The sequence below is a fragment of the Triturus cristatus genome, chromosome 12 (assembly GCF_964204655.1).
Source record: "Triturus cristatus chromosome 12, aTriCri1.1, whole genome shotgun sequence".
In the NCBI taxonomy this organism is placed as follows: domain Eukaryota; kingdom Metazoa; phylum Chordata; class Amphibia; order Caudata; family Salamandridae; genus Triturus; species Triturus cristatus.
In genome coordinates this window covers 238,983,943-239,008,281 of record NC_140595.1, presented here as the reverse complement: position 1 = coordinate 239,008,281, position 24,339 = coordinate 238,983,943, and the positions used below count along the sequence as shown (strand labels likewise).

Sequence of the window (24,339 nt, the reverse complement as noted above, 5' to 3'; positions counted from 1 at the left end):
GGGCACTGGATTAAGTAAATGCAATTGCGAGTATTGCAATTGGTATGGGATCTTTGTTGCCAATTCAGAGTTTCCGAGAAGGTTATAGATTTACTCGTTTTAGTGAGGTTACAAGCTGTGCATTGTCCGCATGGATGGTGGCCTGTCACAGGTGGGAGTCCCCACAGTCTCTGCTCAGCTCGTGGGGCTGGTTTGGGTCTGGTGCTGATAAGCATAGTTTTCAAATTGTCGGTTCTTTTGAATGCGAAACGTGGTTTTGGAGCTTCCCAGCCTCCTACCGATAAAAGTTTCCAATGCCTTTTGATTATTTTTTGGAAGGTGTTTGATTCAGAGGTGAAGGTGCTTACACAAGTAATTAGGTCGGTTTTCATTTTCTCTGTAGAGGCCAGCAAGACATCTCTGTTGGTATTGCGCGCCCTTTTGTAGGCCGTTTGTGTAATGGTGCCCGGATATTCCCTGCGGGCTAGGTGGCCAGTGAGCTCGTGTGCCTGTGATTTGAAGTCCTCCAGTGCGCTGCAATTTCGGCGTAGTCTAAGATATTGCCCGTATGGCAGGTTGTTACGTAAAGCCTTGGGGTGAAAGCTACTAAAGAGTAGTGGGCTATGGCTGTCAGTCGGTTTTTTGTAAGTTTTGGTGTTCAACCCCAAAGTGCTTTTTTGAATGAGCAGATCCAGAAACGGCAGTTCAAGCACGGAGGAGTTGGCTGTGAACCGCAGGTAGGGGTTTAGGGAATTCACCCACGCTACAAAAGGAGGGATGGCATTCAGATCCCCTTTCCAAAAAATGAGTATATCGTCAATATACCTCCGCCAAAGGGTAATGTTACCCTGGTAGATATTGGTCTCAGAAAGGATGTGGTTGGCCTCAAAATGAGCCATGTAGAGGCATGCCAGGCTGGGAGCAAATGTGCTCCCCATCGAAGTGCCCTGGACTTGATGGTACATCCGGTCTTCGAATTGGAAGTAGTTTTTTGTTAGGGCAATCTCTGCACACTCCATAATGAAAGAGATCGGTGTGGGCGAGTTCCATGTTTGTGCTCGTAGTACTTCTTCCACAACATCCAAAGTGGCCCTCTGAGGAATGTTGGTGTAGAGGGCCTCTACATCCATGGTGACAAGTGCATCCACACTACTGCCAGTTTCGTTGATTTGTTTGATGATGTTCAAGACGTCCCTTGTGTCTAGTAGAAAAGTTGGCGTTTTTTGTACCAGAGGGCGTAAAAAGTGGTCGCAGAACCGCGAGAGGGGTTCCAGCACCGAGTTGATACCTGACACAATTGGCCTCCCAGGTGGGGGCAGGACACCTTTGTGGATTTTAGGTAATGTGTAAAAGTACGGTATCCGGGGATCCTTATTCATCAAGAATTCTGACTCATTTTTCGAAATCCAGCCTTGCGTTAAGGCACTGGTCACTAATGTTCTTATTGTAATGACCAGTTTGTTGGTTGGATCTTCTTTGATTTGTTCGTAATACCGTGTGTCACTCAGTTGTCTAAGGCATTCTGTTCTGTAATCGGGGGTGGACATGATCACTATTGCTCCCCCCTTATCTGCCTCTTTGATGGTAATAGTAGTATCTTGGCTAAGATCAGTTATCGCCAAGTTTTCAAGGCGAGAGATGTTGTGGAAGGATTTTTTCTCTGTCATGTTGTTAATGTCCTTGAGGACTGCTTTCTCAAAAGCCAAGATTTCCGGAGGGACCATTGCGGAAGAAGGAGTGAAGGAGGATGGTTTACGTAGGCCTGAGTCAGATGAAGGAGGGGGCTTTTGGCCTGTGAAGAAGTTTCTCAAACGGATTTTCCGAAAGAGGTCACGTACCTCACAATGAGTTCTGAATTCGTTGTGTCGTGGTGTGGGTACGAAGCCCAGACCCTTAGAGAGGATCTTGATTTCTGGTTGGTTTAGCTGTCGATCTGATAGATTTACTATCAATTTTTCTTCCCTCTGTGACTCCTGAGTTCCATCGGGCCTTGGTCTGTCTGGTCTTTCCAGTGGACCTGTTTTTGTTGATTGTACCCGCCTCTTCTTCTTCCTCTGCCCCTGCCCCAGCCTCTGCCTAAAAAAGGTTGTGGTAAGTAGGGGTTGAATGGAACAGGTCCCTGTTGGAAACCCGGTGGTTGCCACATGTGTGGGCCCGGAAAAGGGGGCATGGGGTAGGTATACTGTGGGTTCGGTGGTCCATGTTGCTGGTAAGGTTGTTGGCCTCTCCAACTGTCAGAGCTAGAATTGCTGCTGTTGGAATTCGTTCTTCGGCGGGAGTTAGAACTGTCGTCTGACGAATAATCACTCTGTGCATTTTGGAAATCGTCTTTTAGATAAGGGTAGATTTTTTCTTTATTGAAGCGACTAATATCTTTTTGGAGTTTGTTGATTTTTTGTCGCATGAGATAATCCTTATTTTCTGCGATTTCGCTATTGATTTCTGATAGTTTGGCTTTAAAGGCCGCGATAGTGATGGTCGCTTTTAATGCTCCTTCAGCAATGGTGATCTGGATGATCAGGTCATCAGCAAGACGTTTAGCGGTCTTAATAATCAGTATCAACCTGTCCCTAGTGCACTTCCAGGCAACTAGGGACCATTCTTCCTTAAATTGCTTATCCTCAAGGAAGATTCTTGGCATGTTAGACACAATAAGCCCATTGGGGGCTATATTTGCGCGAAGGTATTCAGTCATAATTGCCCCGTGCATTATGATCTTCATTAGTTGGCGTTTCATGTTGGTGATGCTGTTCCAGTCACTGCCCATGCTCGTAGTCGCCATGGCTCCATCTGCGTCTAGTAAGGATGGTGTTCTGAGAATTTCTGTCACCAGATCGTCATCAAAGGATAAACCTTGGTGTTGTTCCATGGTCGGGGTTGTCCAAAGGGAAGGGAAGGGGAGAGAAGGGGGGGAGCGGTAATTATCCGCTAGCCACAAGGGCTAAGGTCCCACGGCTGAGCCGCCGTACGTAATGCTTCAAAAAGGAGGAGGAACCAAGAGCTTTTTAATGAGGTCAAGGGCTACCTGTTGGGCCTTTCTTTGCCTTCCTGATCAGCCTTCTCTTTTCAAGTCTCCTATTGTAAATCGTTTCCTTAAGGGTATTACTCACCTGTTTCCTCCTATTCCTTTTGTCATTCCCCAATGGGACTTGAACCTTGTTCTGACTTACCTTATCTGCTCTCCCTTTGAGCCGCTACATAGTTGTCCTCTCAGACTCTTGACTGTGAAGACTTCTTTTCTGGCTGCCATCACCTCTGCTCGCAGGGTGAATGAGCTTCGGGCTCTTTCTTCTAAGCCTCCTTTCCTTGCTGTTTATCCGGACAAGGTTGTCCTTCAAACTTGACCTTCTTTTCTTCCTAAAGTGGTTACTTCTTTCCACATAGGACAAACCATCACTTTGCCCACCTTCTTCCTGCAACCGTCTAAAGAGGAGGAGAGGCTCCACCATCTGGATCCAAAAGGTGCGCTTTCATTTTATCTGGATCGCACAAAACAATTCCGGGTGGATGATCAGCTCTTTGTTGGCTATGTGGGCGTGAAGAAAGGTAGGGCCGTGGAAAAATGAACCATCACTCGAAGGATCGTTCTTTGTATTAAAATGTGTTATTCCTTGGCAAAAAAGGAACCACCAGTAGGGTTGCGCTCCCATTCCACCAGGGCGACTGCAGCCACTACTGCCTTGGGACGTGGAGTCCCCCCTTCATGACATCTGCCAGGCAGCCACGTGGGCTTCATTGCACACGTTCACTAAACAGTACTGCCTGGACAGCCAGGTCCGGAGAGACGGCTTCTTTGGCTGCTCTGTTCTTCAGGACTTCCTGGTGTGAACTTGGTTCACAAACCCGCCTCCAGAGTTGGTATTGCCGGGGTATCTATTCGAAGGTAAGAAATCCATTAATAATAGGCTCTTTCAGATGAACACTTTACTTACCTTCGGTAACAATATATCTGTAAGAGACCTATATTAGTTATGGATTCCTTACCGCCCCACCCATCTTCCCCGTTCTGCGAACTGACTTCTAGTGTAAGGGACTCCCTTTCAGGGCCCTAGTTGTATGTACCAGTGGTCAGTGTCTTGCATGACTCTGTTCTTCTGGCGTGGAATGTCGTGTAATGAACTGAAGTCAGTGCGCAGGAGTGGCATCTAAGTAGATACCGTGATGTTATTCTGGCGATCACGGCGCCAACAACGAACACGGAGTCAACCACCACCACCTACTGACCCGCAGGGGTACTGCTGAAGAAACATTCTCCTGATCCAGTCTGATGCCTGGGGGTAATTCTAAGGTAAGGAATCCATAACTGATATGTCTTACAGATATATTGTTACCGAAAGTACTTGTTCATCAATGCAACAAAATTGCATCTCCAACCATTCCAGGTAAGACCACACCTTGGAGCGATACTCCGTTCAGCATTAGGAACAGCTTACCCCTATCCACAAAGGGTTCTCAATCTCCAGAACCAACTGGGTCTTTTTCACATTTTCACCTATGAGTCAAAACAGTGATGAGCCTACTGGGGAGGACTGCATCATGTAAGGCAAAAGTACAGCATGCAATATTACACATGAGACCTCTCCAAGAGTGTTTAGCATCGCAATGGTCACAAGTGGGGCGGGGGACATGGAAGATCTAGTATTGGTTTCACCCAAGGTCCCTCAGGCCCTACAATAGTGGAAAACCTTAAATATACTGAAGGGAAGAGCCTTCAAGGACCCAATCCCACATGTGACAGTCGCAACAGATGCATCTCTCATAGGGTGGGGTGCTCATATGAAAGACATTGTGGTTCAGGGAAACTGGGCCTCCCAACAGGCAATACACATCAACATGCTGGAGCGTCCAGCCATCTGCATGGCTCTCCAAGCATTCCTATCAGGCATTACATGGAAAAATGTCCTTCTACGAGTAGACAATATGACTGCAATGTATTGCATCCATAAACAAGTGGGGACCCATGCCATACAACTGTCACAACAAGCGCAGACCATATGGAAATGGGCAAACAAACACAAAATTCTCCTCCTGGCACAATACATGCCAGGGCAGGAAAACTCTATTGCGGACCTGCTCAGCAGGACACAACACAAGTGGGAAATATGCACTCCATTACTGCAACAATGATTGCACCGGTAGGGAACTCCTGTAATAGATCTGTTCACCACAGCTGAAAACTTAAAATGCCAAAGCTTTGCCTCTGGATACCCACATCCACTATCCAAAGGGAATGCTCTATGGATGAAGTGGTCAGGGATATTTACTTCTGCTAATGCATTTCTTCCTCTCCCACTCATTCCATATGTGTTCAGGAAACTTAGACAGACTTAAATGACTAATTGCTCCCACTTTGGCTCAAGAGCCATGGTACACAACACTACTAAAGGTATTCCTAGTACCTCACGAGAAACTATCCAAACCTTCTCACTTACAGCAGGGCAGGGTGAGACATCCTGGTGCACAACAGTTGATTCTTGAGATCTGGCTCCTGAGGTCATAGAATTTGGATACTTAAATCTCCCACCAGAAAGTATGTCTATTTTAAAGGAGGCCAGAAGACCAACTACAAGGGCATGCTATGCAGCAAAATGGAAATGTTGTATTCACTACTGTGCATCCTTAAACATCAACCCTTCTTCACCTAAAGAACAAAACTAGTTGGCTACTTGTTACACGTACAAAGAGCACATTTGGCATATACCTCAATACACTTGCATTTACCAGCGATTGCAGCATACCTACAAAACAGGAAGCACCAATGGCTTTCCCGTATTCCTGTCATCAAAGCCTTCATGGAATGATTAAAAAGATTCATTCCACCACTGACACCTCCAGTACCTGCGTGGAGCCTAAACATGTTCCTAACCAGCCTTATGGGGTCACAGTTTCAACCACTTCACACCTGTCATATACAATTTTTAACATGGAAGGTGGCTTTTCTTGCACCAATAACACATCTACAACGGGTTAGCGAAATACATGTGCTCACTGTGGAAGAACCATACTTGCAAGTGTTCACAGACGAGATGCGTTTAAAGAACAAACCCAAAGTTCTCGCCTAAAGTTGTATCTCCTTTCCATTAGATCAAGCTATAGAATTTAAGGTTTTCTTTCTTAAACCAGAGACGGTTGCAGAGCGTGCCTTACATAAACTTGTTGTTAAATGGGCACTTCTGTACTACTTGGAACGTACAAAACCCCTCAGGAAAACACAACTATTTGTTTAATTTACAAATCCACATTAAAAAAGGCTATTTCAAAAGCAGAAATAGCTAAATGGATTGTTAAATGTATCCAAATGTGTTATGTTAAAGCAGAATGAACAATAACTACGATGACAAGAAAGAAAGGAGCAACCGTGGCTTTCTTGGGCGATATCCCTTTTAGTGACATTTGCAAAGCTGCAACGTAGATGAACCCACATACATTTACAAAACATTATTGTGCGGATGTTCATGCAAGACAACAATCTCTAGTTAGACCAACAGTCCTTTACACATTATTTCAAACAAATGCACCTAAAGCCACCGCGAGAGGGGTACTGCTTTACAGTCTATGCATAGCATGTGTGTCTGGAGCCAGCACATGATACGAATGGAGTATGTTACTTACCCTGTAAACATCTATTCGTAGCATGTAGTGCTGCAGATGCACATGCACCCTCCTAGGTGGTGAGAACAATTCATACAAATACAGCATGTTCAACAGCAAATGCTAAGTTAGCAGAATATATCCTCACTCCGTATAGGGCACGGAGTAAAAACATTATCTAACAAAGGAGCCGTTTAAACATGCGCAATACCACGAGGGGGAGGAGAAACGACGCACAACGCCGATCATAAAATGTCCTTGAGAAAAGCAACTTGTGAAGTCTGGACCCAACACTGGATGGCAGGAGTATTTACAGCATGTGAATCTGCAGCACTACATGCCAGGGTAAGTAACATACTCCTTTATTACCATTTAATTGTTTCACCTTTGCTGCACTGGCAGCAGGGAGGCGACGCTCTTCCGCACTAATAAAGAGCTGCCCTGCCAATCAATAGAGAACCGAATAATCTGAAAAGGCTGACTACAAAAGCTGTACTTTTTTCTGGTAAATTAATTATAGGTCTAATCCTTTTGCAGCTAACGAATGGCCACATTTCCCCTTCACCTTAACAAACGGCTTTTAGGGATGCATCACTAAGCCCTCTGCTTGGGCTACTCGCGCCTTTGGGAATTATTGTTATGCCAAAGGCCACTGGTGCCACCCCTAGCTGAGTTTGTTACCTTCTTATAGGATCAGTCTCTTAACCCCCTTCCATCATCTTTCTCACGATTGAAGGTAGCTCATTCATGTGTGCTTCACTATATCCTTTTTACAATGCAGCCCTTAGCATTTACTAGACACTTGACCTACAAGAGTAGTTTATGATGTTGTTAATTCTTAGCCTTTTTGAGGATCTGCTTTTCAGCTGTGGCTGCACCCTTTATTTCACTTAGTGTTCAGTCATCTGAAGGAAATAAGTAGCATGATATTTAGCTATAGTTTCCTTGTTTGTGTTTCAGATGGCAGTTAAACTTAATGTATACACTATGCAATATCTTGCTTAGGTTCCACATGCACGTTGCCTGAAGAGCAACCAATACCGGAGGAGTCATCCGGATTCATGAGTGTACTGCACCTTCCCTGTAGTCTGGCGGGGTGAGAACCCCGCTGGTTTACAGTTCAGCTTCTGCTGTACCAAACTTCAATTGATGCACTGTTATGTCTCGCTCCAAAAGAAGAGTTCGAGGCATGTGGGCTGCTGAATTCATATCTGTGCATAGATCGCCGCCTAGTGTTTGGTCCGGATGTTTGCACGTTGTTGTCCTGGAAGAGTCTTCGAAGTATCCTGGGATAGGTGACTCCTCCCCTGGACTACAGTGCGCATGGGCATCCTCTCCATCCTCAGATTGTTTTTTTCCGCCATTGGGTTCGGATGTGCTTATCTTGACTCAAGTTAGGAAAAACTTTCTCCAGGCCAAAAGGCCTTTAGTTCGCGTCGGTACTGTTCCCGATCGATTTCGATAGTATCTTTGTTAGTTTACTAACTTCAAGAACAACTTTTTTCGCATCTTACCCGACACCGACGATGGAATCGAGGACACCATTCAAGCGGTGTCCTGTATGCAATGCGAAATATCCCCATGTCGACGTCCACCCGGTGTGCAACAAATGCCTTTCACCGGATCACGACGAGTCCACATGTATTGCCTGTGCCCGATTCCGATCCAAGAAGACTCTCCGGAATCGACGAGCAGCGAGACTCGAAGCGCAGCAAGCGGCACCGGCCCCAACCAACATCTTCAGCGCCGAGGACGAAGATGTCGAAGACGTGGAGAACCTACCCTCCAGCCCCGCTTCCGAACACGACTCCGGATCGGAAGACATCGAAGAACGACTCTTTCACAGAGATGAAGCCGACACCGAGGTAGGAGACTACGATGAGGCCTTAGGGGCCGAAGAGAGTAGCTCCGGTGACGAGCAAGGCCTACCCGTACAGACTGAGGATATCCCAGTGCACCAGTCTATGGCTCCGGTCGAGGGATCGCCTTCGGGCCTTACCCAAGACCTATCCCGCAGTTCTTCGGCCCCGCCCTCTGGCCCGGCCTCGGACATTCGGCGGTAGCCATTACTACCCAAAACGGCTGGTTTCCCTTCTTCGAAACCAAAAGCTGTATTGGTTCATCAAAAACCGAAACCAAAAGTGACGCTGGTTGGATCGAAGCCCACCACACCTTCGACGCCAGCCAAACCCGTCGGCACCGACCGCACCAAACGAGACTTCGGTGCCGAGCTTGCAGCAGCCGACGTCGGCGCCGACACACGGAAAAAGACCTTCGGTGCCGCCAAACCTACTCGACTCCCGGCACCGAAACAATCGGCTCCGGCCACAAAGGTCAAACTGGCTGTTGCGTCTCACACCGCTTCGACAGCACCACCAAAGGCACAATCATAGACGGCGTCGACGGATACTACCGCTCCTCGACTCGATGACCCAGTGGCGCCGAAGAAGTCCACGCCCGCCTCTACAGAACCGGTCGGCGCCAAAGAACCGATGGCGCTCCAGGTGCGGTCAGTTGCTGCGTCCTCGCAACGCATCAAACACAAGGCAGTCCTCCAGGACACGTCAGGCTCCGAGCCGATAAAAGCTCCAACAGCCTCTCCGGCACCGGCCAACATCACTTTTGGCCTACCGCCGTCCACGGCCCCAAAACTGTTCCAAATCAGAACACGTGTCACCCACACCACGATCACGCCTGCCGAACGCTCTCCTGCAGAGACGTCACCATCACACATCATCGACGCCGACACCGGCAGAATGATGCTCCACAAGAGGAGAATAACCTCCGAGCCAGCTTTGGACTCCTACCGGATCCCGCTTAAGAAAAAGCTGCCAGTGGCTTCTGAACCAGTTCTTTACGAACCTCTCCATTCCTCTTACCAAGATCCACAGTCCTTCTCTCCCACACACTCCGACACAGACGTTTTGGAGGACTACATAGGTGACCACGTCCCCTACCCCGGAGAGATGGACCCTGAAGGCCAACAGGACCCTGACCAAGCTTGGAATGACCCTGTAGACCCGGGTGCACCTATGGATACACAGGACCCGCAACTATATGGAGCGAAAACATCTCCCACAGAGGACACTGCCGCATTCAACGCCCTCATTGAACGTGCTGCGGCCAATCATGGTGTGCAACTCCACTCTGACACCTTCGAGGACGACTTTCTCATGGATACTTTCGCATCCTCAGAAAGGAATATAAAAACTCTACCCATGTTGAAAGGTGTCCTCAAACCAGCAAAGGACATCTTCAAAGAACCCACCAGGGCAAGAGTAATAAACCCCAGGATCGACAAGAAATACAGGTCGGCGCCTGGGGATCCTACCTACATTAGAGGCCAGTTACCTCTGGATTCCATAGTAGTTGCGAATGCTCGCAAACGGGCACACTCGCAAACGACAGGGGATGCTCCTCCCCCGGACAAAGAGTCCAAGGTGCTAGAGACCTCCGACAAACGGGTTGCGGCCCAAGCAGCTAACATATGGCGTATTGCCAATACTCAGGCGCTCCTCGCTCGCTACGATCGAGCACACTACGACACATTGGAAACATTACTCCAACATCTCCCTGACCAATTCAAAGAGGGAGCAGAGATCCTCATCAGGGAGGGACAACTCCTCACAAACGCATCCATTATGTGTGCACTGGATGCCGCAGATACAGCTGCCACAGCCATAAATACTAGCGTCATGTTGCGACGACACGCCTGGTTACGAATCTCCGGATTCAAACCTGAGGTACAAAATAACATCCTCAACCAGCCTGTCAACCCCGACTACTTATTCGGGCCAGAGGTTGACACCACCCTAGAGAAAATAAAAAAGGACACAGACACTGCAAAGTCCATGGGGGTTCTCCAAACGCAGTCCTTTCGGAGCGGCTCCTTTCGTCGCCCCGGAAATAGAGGAGCAGGTAGAGGACAGGGGTCACAGCAAACCTACAACAAGGGAAACACACAAACTTCCTACGGTAAAAACACCCGGGGTGGATATCGTGGCTCAAGCACAAAGGGCAGAGGACGCGGATACGGCAACACCAGGTCCTCCCCCAAGAACAAACAGTGACGCCCTCTCCCTTCCTCCCGACCACATAACACCTGTCCGGGGAAGGCTACAAAGGTTCCTGTCCACGTGGGACTCCATCACCACGGACAGGTGGGTCAAAGATATTGTCAAACACGGTTACTGCCTAGAATTAACCTCAACTCCACCCACAATACCTCCAATGCACCGTCCTATGTCCTCAGAGCACTTAACGCTCTTACAGCAGGAAGTGCTAAGTATGCTACTAAAAGGCGCAATAGAGGTCGTACCCGTCCACGAGCAAGGTACAGGGGTGTACTCCCTGTACTTTTTAATACCGAAAAAGGACAGGTCACTCAGACCTATACTAGACCTGAGACCCCTCAACTGCTACATTCTCTCCGAGCATTTCCACATGCTCACCCTACAGCAAGTCCTCCCGCTGCTCAAGCAGGGAGACTTCCTGGCCACACTGGACCTCAAAGATGCGTATTTCCACATACCCATTCACCCCTCACACAGAAAATACCTCAGGTTCACTGTTCAGGGGCAGCACTACCAGTTCAAAGTCCTTCCCTTCGGCGTGACAACAGCACCCAGAGTTTTCACACAGTGCCTAGCTACTGTGGCTGCACATCTACGGAGGCAGCACATACACGTCTACCCTTACCTGGACGACTGGCTTGTTCAAGCAAAGTCAGCCCAGCAATGTGCCAGCCACATGTCCCGCACCATTCACCTCCTTCACAGTCTGGGGTTCTCACTAAATTACCCAAAATCACATCTCCAACCCGCACACGTACAACAGTACCTAGGTGCGACCATAAACACTCTGGCGGCCACAGCTCAGCCAAATTTAGTGAGAATCAACAGCATGCAAATGCTGATTTCCAAGTTCAAACCACAACACTCCCTTCCTGCGCGAGTGTTCATGCAGTTGATAGGCATGATGGCCTCCTGCATTTTCATAGTCCCACACGCGAGACTACATATGCGCCCGCTTCAGGAGTGCTTAGCACGTCAATGGAATCAGGCTCACGGACAACTAAAAGACCTAGTGTTGGTGAGCGGTCGGGCATACAACTCTCTGCATTGGTGGAATCCACAAAACCTTTGCAAGGGCCGACCGTTCCAAGAGCCTGTTCCACAGATAATACTGACAGCGGACGCGTCTCTCCAGGGATGGGGAGCTCATGTACTCAACTACACAGTGCAGGGACTATGGACAACACAACAAAAGAAGATGCACATCAACCTTCTAGAACTGATGGCAATCTTCCTGGCTATGAAAGCATTCAAAGTACACTTGTGCAACAAAGTCGTGTTGATCCGGACGGACAACATGACCGCCATATACTACATACAGAAGCAGGGAGGAACACACTCTCCACAGTTGTCTCATCTGGCTCAGAGCATGTGGAAGTGGGCCATTCAGAGGAACATGTTCCTCATGGCGGAACACCTCCCCGGCAAGGACAACCAGATGGCGGATCTGCTCAGCAGACACAGCCACCAGATGCACGAGTGGGAGTTACACCCATCAGTACTCCAACCGTACTTCCAGCAATGGGGTCATCCAGAGATAGACCTATTCGCCACAAGCGAAAACGCAAAATGCCAAAGCTTTGCCGCCAGGTTCCCACATCCACAGTCGCAGGGCAATGCGATATGGATGAACTGGTCCGGCAGATTTGCGTACGCTTTTCCCCCAGCACCGTTGATACCGCTGGTGGCTCGCAAACTCCGACAACACTCACTGACACTCGTCCTGGTTGCTCCAACGTGGGCACGCCAGCCATGGTACACCACTTTTCTCGAACTTTCCGTGGTGCCGCATCAAAGGCTGCGGATCAAACCCGCGCATCTGACGCAGAACCATGGAGAGATTCAGCACCCAGATCCGCAACAGCTGAACCTGGCAATCTGGCTCCTGAAGTCCTAGAGTTTGGCTACCTAAACCTGCCACCTGACTGTATGGACATCATTAAGGAAGCTAGAAGACCCACTACCAGAGCTTGCTATGCAGCCAAATGGAAAAGGTTCGTCATCTATTGCAATAATAATATTAACCCGCTAGACGCATCCATCCAAAACATAATTTGTTACCTCTTACACCTATACCGATGCAGTCTGGCGTACACCTCGATACGTGTCCATTTGACCGCAATATCAGCCTATCTCCAGAACAGGCAGCACCTCTCTTTATTCAGAGTGCCTGCCATCAAAGCATTCTTGGAAGGACTCAAACGAGTAATTCCTCCAAGCCACCCACCGGCTCCGATGTGGAACCTCAACTTGGTCCTCACACGCCTGATGGGTCCACCCTTTGAACCTCTACACTCATGCGAGATTCAATTCCTTACCTGGAAAGTAGCTTTCCTAGTAGCGATCACTTCTTTAAGAAGAGTTAGTGAACTCCAGGCACTAACCGTTCAAGAGCCATTTATACAGGTTCACGCCAACAGGGTCGTACTACGTACCAACCCCAAATTCATGCCCAAAGTAATATCGCAGTTCCACATGAATCAAACTATTGAACTGCCTGTTTTCTTTCAAAACCCACAAACTGTCGCAGAAAGAGCACTCCATACACTAGATGTGAAGAGAGCCCTCATGTACTATATCGACAGGACTAAGATCTTTAGGAAGACTAAACAACTTTTCGTTGCCTTTGCCCCACACCACAAAGGTAACGCTATCTCCAAAGCAGGTATAGCCAGATGGATCGTTAAATGTATTCAAATTTGCTATCAAAAGGCTAAACGCACATTAACGATTCCCCCACGAGCCCACTCAACACGTAAGTTAGGGGCCTCCATGGCTTTCCTGGGAAACATCCCTTTGCATGATATATGTAGAGCAGCCACATGGTCCACTACACACACATTTACCAAACACTATTGTGTAGATGTGCAATCAAAACAGCAGGCAGCTGTAGGACAGGCTGTTCTCAAAACTCTTTTTCAGACCGCTGCAGCTGGCACTGGTAGCCGCCGCTAATAGGAGGTACTGCTATGTATTCTATGCACAGATATGAATTCAGCAGCCCACATGCCTCGAACTGAATATGCTACTTACCAGTATGCATCTGTTCTTGGCATGTAGGGCTGCTGACATTCATATCGCCCTCCCTCCTCCCCGGTGCCTGTAGCAGCTGCAGCTCTCAGAATTACTGTAAGCATGGTCATCACTTTCTGTAACTACTCCATCACTGCCACAATGGCGAAAAACTATCTGAGGATGGAGAGGATGCCCATGCGCACTGTAGTCCAGGGGAGGAGTCACCTATCCCAGGATACTTCAAAGACTCTTCCAGGACAACAACGTGCAAACATCCGGACCCAACACTAGGCGGCGATCTATGCACAGATATGAATGTCAGCAGCCCTACATGCCAAGAACAGATGCATACTGGTAAGTAGCATATTCAATACAACACAACATGCCCTGAAAGTGAATTCATTCCACGCACCAACTGTTGACAAGTTTTCCATTTCTCTCCCACAGGACAGCCACAGAAGCCCCTGATCTCCGGACACGAGGTTCCCTTCAGGGAAAATGAAAAAGCAAAGCTGATGTGCAAGACCTCCGGCAGTAAACCTGCTGCCCAGATCACCTGGTACAAGGGGCTGGAACCTCTAGAGGGTAAGTCCACATTCCACCCGAGTACCTAGACTTGGCAAGGTTAGTCTAGAGCAGGGGTCTCCACCCATTTCTGTTATAAGGTCTAGTTTTGTTCTATGAAAATCATCCTGAGCTACTAATACAAGTGATGTAATTGTGACCATCCCTTTTAAGATTGTCAGCAGTGATAACATCAGTACATTAAGAAGGGTTTCCATCAGTAGAATAAACAAATATTATCGATTTGAAATACCTCTATATGGTAATGCATAAAAGCCATAGCTGCAATCCCCTTGGCGCCGAGGTAATAATATGAATAATAAATCTCTCCAACTCAAATAAAAGCTTTAAATACATTTTGAAAAGTCCACCATTTTTCTCCTAACATCAGCTTATGAGTTATAAAATACACACATTTTTGTCTCGAATACATGCTTTTGTACATTTGGTATACATATAATAATTAAACCAAGCAAAAGCTTCTATAATAATACGCTCGTCTGCACTTAGGAGAGCTACTCCTAGGCACCTGGAGAGCTACTGGTAGCTCACGAGCTACTCGGAGACACCTGGTCTAGAGCGAATGCGAAACTTAGATTCGATCATGAAAGAAGACAACCACTGTCTGCATTGTTTTATACCGTGTGCAAAATTGCATGCCTAATTACCAGGTGCGTATCTGCTCCTCCACACCTGGGAATTCGGATACCGTGGGGCTGGTGGTTAACTAACCCTATCATCGATGCAGAGCACTCTGGCTATAAATTCCGCGGACCGGATATTCTCGCCTCAGTGCCTATTCTAATCTTGGGTCCCACGCTGCAACTCTGGGCAATAGCTTGCTTAATCTCCACAACGGCCCCAACAGCGCTGGGATGCCTGGCCTCACCATGGGGGTGGCCAGGAGTGGACACCTCAAACGGAAAGCCAGGAAGGGTTCCTTCAGCGGTATGAGTACAGCGCTGAGATACCCGTAGTGGTCATCGGCGCTATATAAATACCTATACATTTACATTTACATCGTGTCTTGTGCGTCTGGATTTTCCAAGACCCACTGTCGTTTTCTGGGTGCCCTGAAGCCGCTGTTGGTAATGATCATGCTTGTAATCAGGTGTGTTAAAACATGTGGAAAGTCAGTACTTTGTATTGCTGTAGGCGCTTTGAAAGTGCTGTTTCTACAAGCTCGAGCGTTTTACAAATGATAACTGAATTTCTATAAAATGTATAAAAAGTCATATTTGTAAGCGATACTTATAAATAGGAAATTGGAAAATATTCCAGTGCTTCGTATTTTGTCACATACATAGGAAAAGTATTAATGTACAACTACTCAGTATTGAATGAGCACTAGATTCCTAGCAAACAACTGATGTCCTCTGTCCTGGGGAAAGGCGCTCTCATATACCAGAGCGTGCCTGTGGTTTGTGAGGGTGCTGATCCATTGTGTCAGAGTTCTACTTCACGCGCCAGTTTATCGCGAGAGCTGCGCAAATAGGCTGTGGCTGCCCACTGTTAAAATATGACTGGGCTCATCTGCGTGCCTTTGGGGATTATTGAAAAATGCCAGGGCTGCTCATGCTAGTGGAGTAGGTTGAAATAGTGTAACTGTGGACTTTGGGAGGGTGGCAGGGCAAGGTATTATTGGAGGGTTCATTCAGGTTTGAGACCAGAGGCTTTAGAGGGGAGATATCCTACTTAAAATAGTTGTGATGATAGTTTCCACAGTACCATAATACAGCACATAGTGCCATTCCACATTGCACATTGCCACATCTAGGCAAATATTAGCATGCATATTTCTACATTGTTACAAATGGTGCTGATTTTATACTCTTAGATTTATTCTTGTGATATAGGCATTAGCATTACATATTCAAACACCCATAAAACAAATATAGTGATCATGTGCCAGGTTTTGTCATCATAAGCGCTGGTATTCCCACTAGCCAGTTAACGCCCAGCTAGGTCTGGACAGTTAAAGATGTCCAAATCAGTACTGTTTTTTTCTTTGTCTGACCCCTTATAGCCCTCCTTCTGTCCCTTCCTTATCCCAGAGTTGAAACAGGAAGAGTATGCTTTGACTTTCTGGATTGTACTGCTGTTGGTGGTACTCTTTTGCCCCACTCCCTAGAAGGTGCATCCTGTGGTTGCTTGCTTCTTCAGGCTCATCACCATCTAACAGCCAACGTACCGCAATTCATGGTCACGGCACTGCTCCATCCAAGCATTGGTAAAGGGAACAAGAGAAATCCATCTGTGAAATCAGGGGCAGCAGCACCCTACCTCGCACATGTCTGTTACAGTACCTTCTCCTGGTAGTTCTAGTGGCAGACAGCAGAGTTTTTATTTTTTTAAATTCATATTTTTCCACGAGAGGAAAATAATGTAATTTTATCGTACATCAAATGAGAGATACAAAATAGAAAAGCCAGAAAAGGAAAACCCTTAAACAATTCATTACAGACAATCAAGTAACTAATTACATATATCAGAATTTATCACCGATAGCAACCCAGATGCTGTTTTTAAGTCATTCATTTTTTTAACTTAAAACCCCGGTATATAATCCCGCAAGATAGCGTACATAATGTACGCCTGGACAGATTTATAGGTACCTTGCACTGTTCAAGCCCCTCTTGTGACCTACCCTCCATGGTAGCCCAGATCTTATTCCCCCCTCTTCCTGGCCTTCTTGCCCTTCCGACGGAATAGGCAGCTCTTCACATCGAACATTGAGAGTAACCTTGTCAGCCATTAATGAAATGTAATGGGTTCTGGAATAAGCCAGGCCACCGCAATACATATGCGGGCTACTGCCAGAGCAATAAATGCAAAAGATTGGCCCTCATTTCCACCTGCATTATCATGTTCTCATAGAAGCAACAGCTGAGGATATAATGACACGTCTGTATGCAATACAGTTAGCAAAAAGAGAGATGTCTTATTTGAGAGTCAAGTGCTGGGCAGTTACGAAACATGTCCCCTAAATCTGTCTCCTGGCTCTAACTTCTCGGACAGCAAGTATCTGCATTCCTCCCTAACTCGCTATTTTAGCTGGAATGTAATAGTTTGAGAAGTGTCTTATAATGCTGTTACAGCAGCCCCCGAATAATAATAAAGTTTGACCAAGTACTAATGACTCGAAAGCTACCATCTGTGAGCTCTAACATTCTCTGTCAGTTATCTGATTGGTTCTCAAGATCTTCAGACATTAACCCCCTCAGGTATTCATAAATTTGGCTTATCTTGCAGCCAGCGGTATTGTGGTGTAATTCAAGTAGTTTTTCCTTTGTCAGACCAGTAAGACTAGTCAGTAACAGCTTAGCACCAGGCACAAAGTGAGGGTAACTATAAAAGCAGATCCTACTTTCCTACCCCCCCCCCCCCCAACGTAAGGAGATGAGACGAACTATGCCTAGTTGAGTCTTCATTTTCTATGTGGAAATATCTGGAGAGACCATTTGCATTGGCATGGTTACTCCCAGTTATTCCACTTTATAGTCCATACCCTGTAGGGATATGGACCACCTCAAAGGTTTGGGCCTTTCACCCTCCATCTGTTTAAGCCATAAGAAGGGCTTATAGTATTTCTGAACAATGAAGGGAGTGCCAAACCAGAATGGCCACAACTTCTTCAGGGACAAGACCACAGGCACAGACCTCCCTCTCAATAGCTGACCAAAGTTTCTCTCTGGGGGCAACCTTCTGCTGATTAAAGCTACTGGTTGATCCTGGCCCTCTACATTCCGTTGTGATAACACAGCCCCTACCCCTAACTCAGATGCATCAGTTTGCACAATTAAAGTTTTCTGAGTAATCAGGACTCTGCAGAATGGGAGCAGTGCACATGGCCTGCTTGAGTTCATCAAATGCCTTTTGACAGCTTACTGTCCACAGAACTTTCTTGAGCATTTTTTTAGAGGTAATATAATTCAGAGGAGTCACTATGGACCCATATCCGTTTACAAATCTCCTGTAATAGCTAGTCAGGCCGAAGAAAGATCTGACCTGAGTCTGGGTAGTTGGAGCAACCCATTCCATTATAGTCAGGATTTTGTTCTGTAGTGGTTGAACCTGGCCTCCACCTACCAGGTGGCCCAAGTACACAACCTTGCTCTGCCCTATCTGGCACCTAGTACACTTGCTAGTGAGGCCTCCTTTCTGCAAAGCCTTTAAAACATTCTTGAGGTTGACCAAGCGATCCTCCCAGGTGGACCTAAAGAAAGCAATGTCATCTAGATACGCAGCACTATAGGCTTTCAGACCTGTTAAAACTTTGTTCACCAACCACTGGAATGTGGCAGGTACATTCTTCAAATCAAAAGGCATTACAATAAATTGATAATGCCCACTAGGGGTTGAGAATGCTGTTTTTGGTTTGGCATCCACAGCTAGTCTGATTTGCCAGTAACCAGCAGTCAGGTCAAATGTACTCAAACTTGGCTGAGGCCAAAGTATCAATAAGTTCATCTGCCCTGCGAATTGGATGAATATCAGCCCTAGTGACTACATTAAGACCTCTGTAGTCTACACAAAACCTGTTTTCTCTTTTTCCACCCTTGGTGTGAGGTTTAGGTACTAGGACTACTGAGCTGCCCAAGGGCTATCTGAGGGCTCAATTACTCCCAACTCCAGCATCTTTTAGACCTTTGTTCTGGTGCAATCTCTGACATGGCCTGGCTGCCTGTAGACTTTATTCTTAACAGGTAGACTCTCACCTGTGTCCACTTAATGGTTACATCAGGTGGTTTGACTGGGTGTCAGAGAAAACATATGCCTGAATTGATTGAGGACCTTCCTGCAATCAATCTGCTGTTGATCAGTGATGCTGCCTGCCTAGGTCACTCCATCAACTGATCCATCATCAGGGTTCTGAGGGAGGAGATCAGGGAGAGGGTCACTCTCATCCTCCTGTCCCTCATTAGTTGCCATGAGCAAGCCCCTGTCAGCCCTGTCCACAAAATGTTTGAGCCTGTCCACATGAAGTACCCTATGGGGACTTCTGGGAGTGCCAAGATCCGCCAGGTAGGTGAACTCCCAGTTTTGTTTAAGTAAAGTGTGAGGTCCACTCCATTTGTCCTGGAGAGCTGCTGGGGCCACACTTTCTGACCTGGCTGGTAAACAGTCAGGACAGCCTTTTGGTCATGCCAAGCTTTTTGAAGTTCTTGGCTGGCCTCCAGGTTTTTGCTTGCCTTCATATACTCAGCCATGCAGGAGCGCAGACCAAGTACATATTTCACTTTGTCCTGTTTTGGAGGTATGAGCGGTAACTCCCAGCCCTCCTTCTCCAGACACAAGGGACACCTAACTGGATGTCCAAACAGAAGTTCAAAGGGGCTGTAGCCAACCCCCTTCTGAGGAACCTCTCTGTAGGCAAAGAGCAGGTAGGGTAGTAGGACATCCCATTTTCACCTAAGTTTTTCTGGGAGGCCCTTGATCATACCCTTGAGGATCTTGTTGAACCTTTCATTGCATTGGGGATGGTAGGGTGTGGTGAATTTGTAATTCACTCCACACTCTTTCCACATTGCAGTTATATAACTTGACATAAAGTATGTACCTCTGTCAGTTAAGACCTCCTTAGGGAAACCCACTTTGGTAAAAATCCCAAGAGGGCCCTGGACACTACAGGAGCTGTAGTGGTTATAAGGGAAATAGCTTCTGGGTATCTAGTGGCATGGACCTCCACCACTAGAATATAACTGTTCCCAGATGCATTTGGAGGGTTCATGGGACCAACAATGTCAATCCCAACCCTCTCAAAGTGAACCCCAACCACTGGAAGTTTAATTAAGGGTTCCTTTGTGGTGCCACCTGACTTACCATTGGCTTGGCAAGTGGCTGAGGAGTGACAAAACTCCTTTGTGTCCTTAGACATATGGGGCCAGTGAAAGTGAGGGACAAGCCTGTCCCAAGACTTGCTTTGCCCTAAGTATCCTGCCAGAGGAATACTACGTGCAAGGGTGAGTAGGAACCCTCTAAACCTAAGGAGTATAGCCAACCTCCTGGTGGCACTAGGCTTGGGGTCTCTACCCTCTGAGTAAAGAAGTCCTTCAGCCCAGTAGATCCTATGGAACCTGCTGTTATTCCCTGTAGCGTCGGCAGCAGCTTGCTGTCTGAGAGGTTCAAGAGAGGGGCAGGTTTGCTGCTCCAAACTCCAATCTGCTCTGGAAGGGCCCCCTGCCCGCAAGAACTCAGCCTGATCACGCCAATGTTCCTCTGATTATTATTTCCAAGGAGGGGAACAAAGGGCTTTTTTATGATTCAGGTCCAGCATACATGCCCAATGACTAGTGTAACCAACAAGGTATGCATTTCCTAATGAGTGTATCAGGTGGAGGTATGTGATCTCGCAAGTGAACCCTGTTGTCTGGGCATTCACAAGGGCAGGAGAGGTGATTCATCCTTTAATTTGGAAAAAGACCCTCACACACCCAACAAGCAGGTGTCTTGCTTCATCGGGTCTGCTCCTACCCGGGTTGGCACTGCAATACCTGATCAGGCGCCCTTGATGGGGCCTACTTGGCGGAGATCTTTATTCCTCAAGCCGTTGGGTGCAGTGCGTGTGAGGGTCCTGGTGTGAGATAGGGGTGTAGGTGATGATACTGTGTGTGTGTGAAGTAAAACAGGGAATGGTGGTCCACTCAGAACAATTTTAATGAGTTGTGGTCACTACCCTGGTTCAAACTTGAAAAAACGCACACTCCCACTGTAAGGTATGTGGGGATATGTGCTGGTGTAATAGGTCAACATGTTTCTTGCCTGTTATCTATTGATGGCAATTCCTCAGGACCAAAAGTGGATCTACCTACACTTTTTGGTGGTGGTCAGGGCTTCGTTGAAGTACATGTGTGACCACCCTTACAGTACCCTAAAAAGTGGTACTGGCAGATCTATACCCCAACCCTAATCGAGTCATGGCTATACGACATCCTGTGCTGGTAGTGGCAGACACTAAAATATAGTGTCAGTTTTAGGCGTGAAGAACCTTCTGTATCCCTACTCCAGCGCTGCTACCAGACTGGGTCGCTCAAGTCTGGTAGCAGCGCAGGGGTGGGGTTTTCTAGTTTTAACCAGGGTAGTGACCACAACTCATTAAAATTGTTCTGAGTGGACCACTATTCCCTGTTTTACTTCATACACACACACACACACAGTATCATCACCTACACCCTTATCTCACACGCACTGCACCCAACGGCTTGAGGAATAAAAATCTCCGCCAAGTAGGCCCCATCAAGGGCGCCTGATCGGGTACCAAGTCAGAACCCATCTCAGAACCCAAGGTTAAACCTTCTAATCCCTTGGGGGCTGTACTACCACTTGTACTGGAGCTAGGGGGTGCAGTGGCCTTAGGGGCAGTGGTAGTAAACGTTTCATTGGCTTTAGGACAATCTGAATCCTTTGTCCAATGGATTTTTACCTTACAGACATGGCACCAAAGTTTCTTTTTGCCTTTCTTGGATGTTTGTGATACCCCCCCCCCCCCCCCCCCCCCCACCCCACCCCAGATGCAGGGGTTTGGGGCCCTTGAGAAGACTCTTTCTTATCTTTGCCCTTGTCCCCATCCTTATCTTGAGTTTTAGAAGAATCTTGCTTCTTCTGGTCAGCATCATTACCCTGGTTTTTCAGCTTCACCCTGATGCAAACATATTTGTATGCCTTCTTTCCCAATTCTTGAGGAGAGGTCAGATCAGAGTCCACCAGGTACTGGTGCAAAAGCTGGTTTTGACAAATATTAAGGATCTGCTCCCTCATAATCAAATTGTACAATATGTGGTAGTCCTGCACTTTTCTGCCATGCAACCAACCTTCTAGAGCCTTAATGGCACTATCTAAAAAGTCTACCCAGTCCTGGGTTTGTGCTTTCTGGGTGTCTCTGAACCTAATCCAGTATTGTTCAGTGGCAAAGCCAAACCCATCAATGAGAGCATTCTTCAATACTGAGTAATTATCAGCATCATCTTCTCTAACTGTGAGGAGCTTATTTCTACCTTTGCCAGCAAAGGAGGGCCATAAGATAGATGCCCACTGCTCTTGAGGGAACTTTGAACTGTACAGGCCATTTCTAAAGCAGTTTTCCATCTGTAGATGTCACCCCCAACATGGTAGGGTGAGACTATCTTGCTCAGGTTCCTATGGTCATGAGAAGTTCTCTAACTCTAGGGACACTGTTGCTGCCACCATGGGACACTAGTCCCAATTTCTTCCTAGCCCTCTGGTCTTCTAGGGACTCTTTGTCAAGGGCCAGCTGCTCTTGCCTGAGCCTAAGCCTAGCTTTCTCAAGTTCAAGCATTTGATATTCCCTATCTAAAACGTTCTCTCTCACTAGAAATGGAGGTCCCTACTGAATTTCCTGAGGCATTGGATTCTGAAGAGGAGGACCTAGACCTCCTTGGACTAATCTGCACTTTCCCAGGAGGAGCAAAGAGAGCTTCCTCTGGCCACCTGTAGTATTCTCTGAGATCTGAGCTGTCCAGGTGGGAATCATCAGGCTCCATCTGGTCAAGGTTAGATTCAAGGTCAAAGAGGGGTCCCACCCCTGGCCTATCTTCAGTCCCCTGCCCACCCACTCTTTCCTGCTCATCTGACCCACTGGCTTTCCTCAGGTCATCTGACAGTAACACCTCCAGGAGGCGTTAAGTGTTGGCACTTTTCTCTGCCTTCAGCTTTCTAGAGGCACACAGGGCTTTTAGTTCTTGGAACTAAAGCTCACTGTATCTAGTAGGCAGAGAGCCACTGGCTTCTCCTGTAGAAGACATACTAAGTGAGGTGTGGTGTTGCACCTACCTAACCTAGAGGGAACTAAACTCTCTGAGGCTGGATAAAGGGTGTGCTAGACCCTTAACATACCAAACCCTATGTTCAGTAGAACTTACTACTCTAAGCTTGTATTATATATGCCTAGTATTAGTGATGGTTTTTAAATTAATCAACACAAATATTTATCTGGTAAAACAATGCAGGCTTGAACCCCACCGCTGCCACCAATGTTTTGGCTGGCCTGGTATATGATGTCCAGTAATTACAGTGGGCACCTTGCACCAGTCCTGACAACGCCTATTGTGATTTAAGGGGTCTTAGACAACCTTAAAAGCTCTCTAATTGGTAGCTGTGCAGAGCAGCATTCAGGTGTAGTCCAGAAGGAGTGTAAAGCAACTTGTTTTTCCAGAATGCAACCTTATAGTATAGATTAAGTGAAAAAGAACCACACAAGGTATTTACAAAATATGTATTTATTATATAATATTCTCTAACACGTTTCGATATCTCTTAACCGGGGATAAACACAATGCACACAATATTTTGCAAAGAAACACAGTAAATAGCACAGAATACACAGTGGGCCCCAGGGGGGACCAAACCATATACTAAGAATATGGTATAAGAACCACGACTCGGGTCAAGACAAGGTTTAGAGGACGTAAAAGTGCTGGGGACCCAAGGAGAGTAGATAGGGACCCCACGGAGAGCATGAGCAGTGTGGGAACACGACCGAGTGCTCCATACAAATCAACATGTAAGTCGTGGTTGGATTTTTAAAGATTGAGGACCATTCCCAGTGGACCCTGAAGAAACCCTGTGGAAAACAGAAGTTTGGAGAGCCACCCCACCCGTGGATACCCTTCAGGAAAGTGCCACTGCTTGAAAAGGAGAAAGTGTCCGGTGGAATCCGAAGGTAGATTCTAGTTGAGAGGTACATGCAAGAAGAGGGGACAGAGTGTCACTCAGGAGAGAGCAAGAGATTTGGAAGATGAATGCCCACCAATGTCTGGTGTTGCAGGAGAGTGGACGAGGACCTTGACTCTGCAGCTGTGAGGACCAGGGGACGCTGAGGAAGACCAGGAGCCATGCACAAGCTGTCCCACATTGGATGTCGAATGCTGAGGGGTCGTTTCCAGTGGGAGCACCAACAAGCCTTGGCAAATGCAGCCCACGCAGAAGTCAAAGAAGGTGCAATGTCGGGACCAGCAAGGTCAAGGGGACTCGCCAAAGCAGGGGAGTCAGGGCAGGCCCGAGCAATCAGGGGAGCCCAAAAGAAACAAAGGTGACCCCCCAAATGGAACCACAGGCCGTAGGCACTGGAGTCACGAGAGAACCTCAAGCAGCTCACCAA

The 24,339-nt window shown here is 47.2% G+C and overlaps 1 protein-coding gene across 8 annotated transcripts in view; it reads left to right on the top strand.

Annotated features, from left to right (window-relative positions):
- The window catches only part of CADM3 (cell adhesion molecule 3), a 674,344-nt gene that overhangs the window by 225,895 nt on the left and 424,110 nt on the right, over window positions 1-24,339 (top strand). For all 8 annotated transcript variants that reach the window (XM_085639680.1, XM_085639676.1, XM_085639679.1 and 5 more), the window contains one exon: window positions 14,106-14,243. In XM_085639680.1, the coding sequence (XP_085495806.1) occupies window positions 14,106-14,243 (138 nt within the window). The remainder of the gene's footprint in view (window positions 1-14,105; window positions 14,244-24,339) is intronic.